The sequence below is a fragment of the Astyanax mexicanus genome, chromosome 4, assembly GCF_023375975.1.
Source record: "Astyanax mexicanus isolate ESR-SI-001 chromosome 4, AstMex3_surface, whole genome shotgun sequence".
Lineage (NCBI taxonomy): Eukaryota > Metazoa > Chordata > Actinopteri > Characiformes > Acestrorhamphidae > Astyanax > Astyanax mexicanus.
The window spans coordinates 58,627,501-58,637,514 of record NC_064411.1 but is presented as its reverse complement, the minus strand read 5'-3'; the positions used below and the strand labels follow the sequence as shown (position 1 = coordinate 58,637,514).

Genomic DNA, 10,014 nt, shown 5'->3' with positions numbered 1-10,014 from the left:
TGCAATGTACTTTAATTCTTTTATTTTATTTAGATTTTGTTAAATATAGACATAAATTAAAAGATCTAAGTTAAGTTAAAACTGACGATAATATTATGCACATAATTACTGTTGTATTAATATTATTTTTAAACAGTTGTTACTGTGCTGTTATACTGTTATTATAGTATAATTACAGTAGCTAACAGTTTTTGTGTATTTTAGGTTGTTTTAGTGTGTTTGTAAAATTGTTATGAGGTAAAAAGTTGTGAAATATTGTTTATTAAGTGTTTTGACTGTTTTAGACCAATTTAGCGTAAATTTTACTACAGACATTTTGTGCAAAGTGTCTTATATATTTACATTTACAATTTCAATTATGTATTTATTTGTAGATACTAATATGTAATTATTATTATTATCATTATTATCACTAACACTGTTAATCATATGATGTTCATGGTAATTAATTAATTAATTGATTTATTTATTTAAAGAGACAGAAGTTGGAGTAAAAATGTAAAGTATAATTCAGAGTCAGGAAACATACATAGAGGTTATGTATGTAAATAAGGGTGTGTAAATATGTTGATTTAAATGTATATATATATTTTATAATAAGCTAAATTTTACAGAGCTGGTTCTGAATCAGCCGCACGGGGGCGCTGTAGAGCTGCTGTAATATAATATGCTGAGATATAAGCGATAGTACTAAATTATTATACAGTTATTACTATTATTATCACTACAATTATTACTATCCATTTCTATATTTATGACTTTTTTTCTTCATAACCTTAAGCAAACTAAAAAAAAACATGAAGGACATGCTATGGAACAATATAATCTTAATGCTTAATATAATATTGTAAATAATTATATTATGTAAATATATTTTGCATAATTGACTATGCTTTAAATAAATCTAAATTATTTAATATCAATATTTATGAATATGTACAAAAAAAGAGAATTTAACACACCAATTACCATGTTTATAGTAAACTGTTGACAAAAATATCAGTCAATCAATAAATCTTTATTATTTTAAATGAACCTGTTACTCAGGAATACATTGAGTGTAATCCTTATTTTCAATGCAGTTGAGCATTTATAACTTAAAGGGACTGAACCATAAAATTCAAGTATTTAAGCAAGTTAGGGTAAAATAGGAAACTTTATAAACAAAACAATACAAAATAAATGGATAAAGCATTAGCAAACAAACAAACAATTGGTTTTCATTAAAAAGTATTAAAATAATTCAGAAACAAAATAACCTTAAGCAGTCAAAAGAAGAGTTGAGATAATTGGAATAATAAAAATTAACATAAACACAACTACAAATTGAGTAACTAACAATAAGTAAAAGAAACTAAAGATAAGGTTACGAAAAAGTAAAAGGTGAAAATAAGATAAATATGTTATGCACATTATCACTACCAATAGCACTAAGATTAAAAATTAAAGATAGAGATATAATAAATAAAATGAAAAAAAAAAAGAATGCACATCATTACTATAGTGTTATTAATAAAATAAATGCACTTAAATACACTTACAATAATAAGAGAATAAAAAATAAGTATCTAAAAACAACAATAAGATTATATAAAATATAAACGTACAATGATGTTTATAATTTTATACATTATTATTTTTCTACAACTTGGCAGGAGCCGACCAATCGATCACCCAATCAGAGTAAAGGAGCCGACCACATAAAAGAAGGCACGGTCACTTACAGCCAATCCCATCACTAGGCACGCATAAACACGGAACAGTACCAGCCAATCACCGTGCATGAGGCGGGGCTTGCCTGAATGTGAGTCGGATTACAAAAAAACGTAAAACCACCTTATTTGTGGCTGAACAACACCAGCCAATGAGAAGCGGGCAGGGAGGGTCACGTGGTGTAAAAAGTTTCTGCAGTTAGCATTAGCTTCAGCAGTTCAGAGCGGATTCGATCTGAGGAGAATCTGAGAGACTCGGATTTACACTGGAATAACTCTTTAATTCGGATTTTATGGGCGTTTTAGTGTTTAATTCGATTCGTTCTGACACGGGATGTTGTTTGGTAAGTGTGATTTTGTCTAAATCGAGTCATTTATTGAGTTGATTTGATTAAAACTGAGGAAACAGCGGGTTGTGCTTTAATGTTAATTAATAGTTCTGTAGTTAACGTTAGTTAGCAGCGTAGCTAACACGGTGTTTACTTATTGTAGGTTGTTTTACTGTGTTTTTAGAAAAAGTATGAGGTAAAGCTGTGAATTAATGTTTATTATGTGTTTTCACTGTTTTAGACAAATTTAGTGTAAATATTACCTCAGAAAACTTGTGCAAAGCGTCTTACACGACTTGTCCGTTCCACCTTAAGTAGTGCAGCAGTTTTGAGGCGCCAGAATGGAACTGTTGCTCTGTTTAAGGTGGAACGGACAATTCCAATAATTAAAATATATTGTCCATTAGAAAACACATGTTAAATTAAAACCATATAAGGTCATCTTAATAACTAATAAAATCAAGTTTTAAACCATTTAAATTCTTTTAAACAACCAACTGTGCAACAATTCACATTTTTATGTGGTATTTTTTAAGATTTTACACATTTATTTCTACTCTAATCCTACAAAATCATCTGTGAGCGTGTAACTCTGTAATTTTTCTTAGTTTAAGACATTTGTTATTAAAGGTAAAACCATTTCACAATATAATTAGTGTAGTTTACTTGTTTACACAATTAAAATACATTTAAAAACTAAACAAAACTAAACTAAAAATATGGATGTAACCTAATTTGGTATAAAGCTTGTAATATTGATCATATTTAATCACTTAAAGCTACATAAGCAACAGAACAATAATATAAAATAGATAAATCAAAAATTAAATAACATTTACAATAGTAAATGATGATCAGGTTTTAAGATTTATTAAATAAAAAGGTAAAATAGAAATTGAGTATGTCTGAGATGGGGAGTAAATGAATTAAAACTGTTATAAAACAGTTACAAACATTGAAAAATGAAGATAACTTTTTATTAAACTAATGAAAGCAGTGAATCAAACCTATAAACATTGATTCCCACATTAAAATAAAGAAATTCAAACTTTGAAGTAAAATTTTAATATCAGTTGCTTAAGAAAACTTGAAGCTGAAACTAACTTTTTATTTAAAGTAATTCAATTACTAATTAAAACTGATTATTCCCAAGAGCTTTGCATTTGACATAATTTTAAATACATGTTTTTTCATTTGAACACTTTTTCACCACTGAAATTGCTGAAAAATCATATAAATCTAATTTGTATGTTTATATTGTGTTGAACTAAAGCCATGCTGTATAAAAGTCTAAATTCTTTTCTCCTCTTCCTGTTCTGCTGTATCTAATCGGACCCGGTTCAGTTAAAGCCCGGCTGCTTTGGTATGATAGTTATTTAGAGATGAGCGTCTTCAGATACTGATACTGATCTCATGCATTCCTCTGAAGCTGAGACCTGACCACAGGTACTGTCTCAGCAGGACATGAGGACACAGGGACACCGGCCGGGTTCTGATCCGATCCTCTGGTTCTGGTGTCAGAGAGAACTGAGCTGTAGATAAACAGAACCCTGTATCGGCCGGTTCTGGATCTGTTTAGGGTCCAGATGCTTCTGATTTAGATGCGTTAGAGTCCAAGAGACTGGAAGAAACTGGGAATTTGGGTATTTTTTCTTGGCAGTAAAGAAAAGATACCTTTATTTTGGGAGTTAGTCCAAGAAAAACAATGTACAGTATTGATATTATTTGTATATAGGATTGTCAATCTATCTAGCTTTGTTCATGTTTTTGGATGTAGCTAAAAATCTATTGTATTGTTTACAATTATAGGCAGCTCTGAAAAAAATAAGAGATCACTTCAGTTTCTGAATCAGTTTCTCTGGTTTTACTATTTATAGGTTTATATTTGAGTAAAATGAACATTGTTGTTTTATTCTATAAACTACAGACAACATTTCTCCCAAATTCCAAATAAAAATATTCTCATTTAGAGCATTTATTTACAGAAAATGAGAAATGGCTGAAATAACAAAATAGATGCAGAACTTTCAGACCTCAAATAATACAAAGAAAACAAGTTCATATTCATAAAGTTTTAAGAGTTCAGAAATAATCAATATTTGGTGGAATAACCCTGGTTGGTTTTTAATCATAGTTTTAATTTCATGCATCTTGGCATCATGTTCTCCTCCACCAGTCTTACACACTGCTTTTGGATAACTTTATGCTCATCCATCTTCCTCTAAAAGACTTGTAATTGTTTCTGCATTATGTGCAACGTTGTGAAGGAGAACACATAATAATATTGGGAGCAACACAATAATAGTTTTTTTTATAACTACCAAAGTAGCATAAAAACTAGTCATGTATGTAGTTAAAACTATACAAATAGCAAATACAGTATAGTTAGCCTTAAGGCCAAATTATATCATAATAATTTGATAATTTATATGCAGAGAGCAGCTGCTATGATTGGAAGTATAAGTGCAGGCAGCTGCGTAGGGCGCTCGCACAGGCATTGACTCGATGCAGAAGTATAAACCAGTATAAATCTTCAGATGTTTCTGATAAAGTGGCCAGGTATCTTTACGGTGTGATGTCTCTCTCTCCAGCAGTGAGTCCAGTGAACCACAGTGAGGGGTCCAGTGGGATCTGTGGCTGAGGGTGCGAGCGGGATGTTTGGGCAGAGCGGCGTTGGTGTTGGTGGCGTTGGTGGAGGCGGTGTGAACAGGCACTCGGGCGTGGCTCCGGGTTCGACGACGTGGACGATGGTTAACCCACCGAGCGCCAGGGATAACCCCCCCGCAGCCCATCCAGACTACATCCTGCAGCTGGTCAGCGACGTCCGCAACTTCGCCGACGTCTTACTGACCCTCAAAGAGGCGTTCCAGTCTACAGGTGAGAACTACTAACTTACTATACACTCCTAAACCCCACCCCCTCTCACTCTTCTGAATTACCATACTCCAAACATACAGCTCTGGAAAAAAGTAAGCACTTAAGAGCGCTTAAATTTTTTTATTTTCTTTGATTTTACCAAATTAAAACCTCTGGAATATAATCAAGAGGGAGATGGATGATCACAAACCATCAAACCACCAAACTGAACTGCTTGAATTTTTACACCAGGAGTAAAGCAGCATAAAGTTATCCAAAAGCAGTGTGTAAGACTGGTGGAGGAGGAGAACATGATGCCAAGATGCATGAAAACAAAAACTGTGATTAAAAACAACCAGGGTTATTCCACCAAATATTGATTATTTCTGAACTCTTAAAACTTTATGAATATGAACTTGTTTTCTTTGTATTATTTGAGGTCTGAAAGTTCTACATCTTTTTTGTTATTTCAGTCATTTCTCATTTTCTGTAAATAAATGCTCTAAATAAAGATATTTTTATTTGTAATTTGGGAGAAATGTTGTCTGTAGTTTATAGAATAAAACAACAATGTTCATTTTACTCAAACATAAACCTATAAATAGCAAAATCAGAGAAACTGATTCAGAAACTGAAGTGATCTCTTCATTGTTTTTCCAGATCTGTATAAGTTTATATATGATGTTAAATATCTCACATAGAAGAGTTTTACCATGTTTAGAATCTGAATCTGATGCTTCTCAGTCTCTTGTATAAATGAAATTCAGTACGTGATTAAAGGAACAATCAGTAATAAATTAGAGCTAGTGTGTGCAAAGGGTACAGAAGTCTTGTTTCCTTAAACTGAATTTACTTTAGCTCCACCCACTGAGGCAAGCGATGACCAGTCTAACTCTGTTGCTAATCAGTAAATATATATACTTTTTAATTTACCTAAATGATCGTCTCTACTACAGTAGTAGTAGTAGTGGTGGTGGTAAATTACCTAGTTATGGTTAACAACCCTTACTGAAGCTCAGTGATTACCTGTTGAGCAGAAAAATAGGCAGCCTGTCTATTTCTAGATTATTGTGTTCTATACTTGGCAAACCACGGTGTGGAAATGGCTATAAGTAAGTTTGGAGGTTACATCCGACACCATGCCCAAATACACGGCTAAACGGGACCATAAACTTTTTATGAATTAAATGAATGTTTCTCAGAGTCCAGGACTTCCCCTGTAAAACCCTTATCTACAGTCATATGTAGTCGTGAGTGTCTGTGGGGGGTTGATGGGGTGTGCTTTGTGTTGGGCCGGTATCGCTGAGAGCTGCAGGTCTCTGTTACTGAGGTGTGAAACGTCCCTGTAGGACTGACTGCAGCACTTCCTCTCCCTCTGTTTACCTGTTTACTTTCCACATCTCACACACCTGTCCTCATTTCTAGTATTTATTAACTCATTCACTTTATATTACCACAAACAGCTCATTAATGTTCTCATTAATGTTATTTATTTAATGTATTTTCTACATTAATATTAAAGAGATAAAAGTGATTAAGGGACATATAAAATTACGTAGTAAAAAGTAAAAAAGTGTTATTCCTCCACTTTAATCCCCTGATCTAAACCTGATGAACTGAGATTAAAATATACTAAGAGTGTGCACAGATCTATCCTCAAAGAAAAATCTGATATTTAGAACAGTCTAAAGTAGAAAAAATGAAGAGAGCACTTCAGTTTCTGAATCAGTTTCTCTGATTTTGCTATTTATAGGTTTATGTTTCAGTAAAATGCACATTGTTGTTTTATTCTATAAACTACAGACAACATTTCTCCCAAATTCCAAATAAAAATATTCTCATTTAGAGCATTTATTTACAGAAAATGAGAAATGACTGAAATAACAAAAAAGATGTAGAACTTTCAGAGTTCAAATAATGCAAAGAAAACAAGTTCATATTCATAAAGTTTTAAGAGTTCAGAAATAATCAATATTTGGTGGAATAATCCTGGTTTTTGATCACACTTTTTCATGCATCTTGGCATCATGTTCTCCTCCACCAGTCTTACACACTGCTTTTGCCTTTACTCCAGTTCAGTTTGGTGGTTTGATGGCTTGTGATCATCCATCTTCCTCTTGATTATATTCCAGAGGTTTTCAATTTGCTAAAATCAAAGAAACTCATCATTTTTAAGTGCTCTCTTATTTTGGTTCTGGTTAGTTTAATACTTTTTGTTTGTGTAGAGCTTTAATATAGTCTTCAAAATTATATTTACAATGTAAAAAAATAATAAAAAGTAAGGAAAAACACACTGAATGTGAAGAGACTGGTGCTGTATGTGTATTCCCCTGTTGTGTTGCTGTATGCTGATGCTAGATGCAATCGATTTCTTTATTTTCCCAGCTAATAATAGGCCGTCCCCCTCGGAGACGCTGGGATTTGTGGGTATTTAGTGGTTGTTTTTGGGTGGGAATATTGTAGTTTAGCTCCATAAATGGTAAATAAGTTCAGACGGAGGAACAGAGCTCATATTCTGACTCTGTAAATATTTTATATTTAGAGTTTATATTGAATTAGAGCTGTGTTTCTCCTGCGTGTGCTACAGTTACAGTTCAGCAGTTGAGAGTTGTGAAAGCTGTGAGTTGTGAAAGCAGTGATGAAAGCAGTGGGCGGGGTTTAGTAGTAATAAAGTGTTGGAGTGTTTGGACTGTAAGTGGAGCCGGGCTGGGTGTACTGCAGTGTTCTCCACACAGCAGGAGATCCAGCACCATCCCATAATTTCATATTTTCATATTTTCATCTGCACACATTCAGCAACTCTTCAACTACCATACAGGCCTGGACAGAATAACGGAAACACTTAAAACACAGGCTCAGCCACTTTTTGTGTGCTCTTTTGTTTTCTCTTTAAGAGTGTATCAGTGTGTGTAATAGTGTAAGAGTGTGTATATATGTATGTATGTGTGTGTAATAGTGTGTGTAATAGTTTAAGTGTGTGTGTGTGTGTATGAGTGTGTATCAGTGTATATATGTGTGTATAAGTGTGTATGTGTGTGTCAAAGAGTGTATGTATGTATATGTGTGTGTGTGTATTGTACTGTTGGAAAATAGTGATGGGGTTGTGTGTGTGTGTGTATCAGTGAGCTGTGATTGGCTGCTGAGTGAGGGGTTGTGCAGGGCTGTGATTGGTTGCTAGGTGTACTGCACACGTGTGTGTGTGTGTGTGCTGTAGTGATGGGGCTGTGCTGGGCTGTGATTGGCTGCTAGGTGCGCGGCGTGCACGCGTATGTTTGTTTTTAGTGGTGATGGGACTGTGTTGGGCTGTGATTGGCTGCTGGGTGTGGTGCACACGTGTGTGTTTGTGTTAAGTAGTGATTGGGCTGTGATTGGCTGCTGTGTGTGCGAGAGTGTAGAGCGTTCCTGTGGTTGCGGGGTGGTTCTGTGGGGGTTCTGTATGGTGATTTACAGTGATGAGCTGACTGACCCCACACTGACTCCGGACAGCACATCGTTAGTGTGCGGGTTTGGCCAGAACCACCAAACCCAACCCAACCCAGCAGAACCGCTGTGGAATGATGGAGCTCCAGCCGGTACTTTAGGGGGGGGTCAAATGCAGTCAAATCCTCACAGCAGTGTGAGTTTAATCTGTAGTAGATCAGGATAAACTCCAGATTTAACCTGCATTATTCTGTGTTCCCAGACTGTAATTAATACAGCGCTGCCTGAGGGCCTGAAGATCCCCAGCATCCAGTGCTGAATATCAGCCTTATATACAGGCGTTCTCCAGATTCTACTATAATGTTTTTATTATAATAGTAGATGTAAATAGTGGGATATCAAAGGTCTTCACTTTTACTATGGGGAACATTTTTCTAAATTAGTTCCACAATATTTATACACTCCATCCCTCTCTGATATATCATACACAATCATGTGAATTAGTGTAAATCACTTTTTTGCAGCTGTTTATTAGTAGTATTTATTTTCCCAGACATTTGTTGCAACATTTCCATTTAGTTTAAATTGTGGGAGTGTCACCATAAAAATTTGCATCTCTGTGGTGCTGCTTATAAGAGGCGTGGACCTGTTTTTCTCTATAAAGCTGCTTAATTGAATTGAATGTGTTAAGCAGATTAAACATTAAATATTTTAGGATAAATCTGTCTGTCATTAAATAAAAGTCTAAATAAACACTAGAAACTTCAGTTTTCTATATTATTTGCATTTTTCCCCTATGTCACTAATATTTCTGATGTAAAGTTGTGCAAAATAGACTTCAAATTTCCACTACATGGATTTTTTCCTAATGTTTCAAAAACATAAACAGTATTATAGTGTATGATACGATATGCCACACCCCTGAAGAACTAAACACTTAAGCTAAAAGAGCTAAATAAAGCTATATAGAATTCACCAATTACACTTTATTATGACTTAATGTAAGTGAGCTTAGTCTGGTACCTTTTATATATTGCATTTTTTAGAGATCAGAGTTTAAGATAATCAGATCTGATCAGACGGGTCTTATTCTCCCGCTGGAACAGATGTGTTTTGATGTTGTTCTGCAGTTTCAGTCTCGGCGCTGGTTCTGCACTCTGTTAGAGTCGGGTTTCGGTTCAGGCGGGTCCGGACTCGCCCGATCGTCATCTGTTTCTACAGCAGAGGAAATGCCTGAGGGCGTCTGGGTACGCTATTAAACCCCGCGCTGAAATAACGTAACACCAAATCACCAACCAAAACCAGCTTTTAATAATTACAGCTAAACATATAGATCACCTGCCGGATCACTGTCCTTCATTAGGTCTCAATTATAGCTTGTTTAATATGTGGACATAAAATTATATCACAATATATTTCAGGGTATTTTTGTGATAGCTATATCCTCTGTGATTTTTTGTATTTATTGGAAGAACATATTTCTTCAACAAACTGGTTTCTGGGGTAATTTTCTCTTTTATGGGGGTTTTTATCCTCTGTGATTTTATTCCCGTCCAGAACGATCATGTAGGTGTTTTTCTCAGACGTCCTCTGAGAAAATTACAGGCTGAATTATCTACTGTTTTTCTCTGAACTCCGTGCTCCTCCGGTAATTTTAGTCCCGTCCGGACGCACATCTCTGAGTTTCTTCTCCTCGC

General features: G+C 34.6%; 1 protein-coding gene across 3 annotated transcripts in view; it reads left to right on the top strand.

Moving 5' to 3' along the window:
• Positions 1–1,922: 1,922 nt before the first annotated feature.
• Positions 1,923–10,014, top strand: part of arhgap29b (Rho GTPase activating protein 29b) — a 46,417-nt gene continuing 38,325 nt past the window's right edge. For 2 of the 3 annotated variants that reach the window (XM_049476740.1, XM_049476738.1), the window contains exons 1-2: positions 1,923–2,056; positions 4,633–4,918. In XM_049476740.1, the coding sequence (XP_049332697.1) occupies positions 4,696–4,918 (223 nt within the window). In that variant the 5' untranslated portion in view covers positions 1,923–2,056; positions 4,633–4,695. The remainder of the gene's footprint in view (positions 2,057–4,632; positions 4,919–10,014) is intronic. The other variant, XM_049476739.1, reaches the window with a different exon arrangement.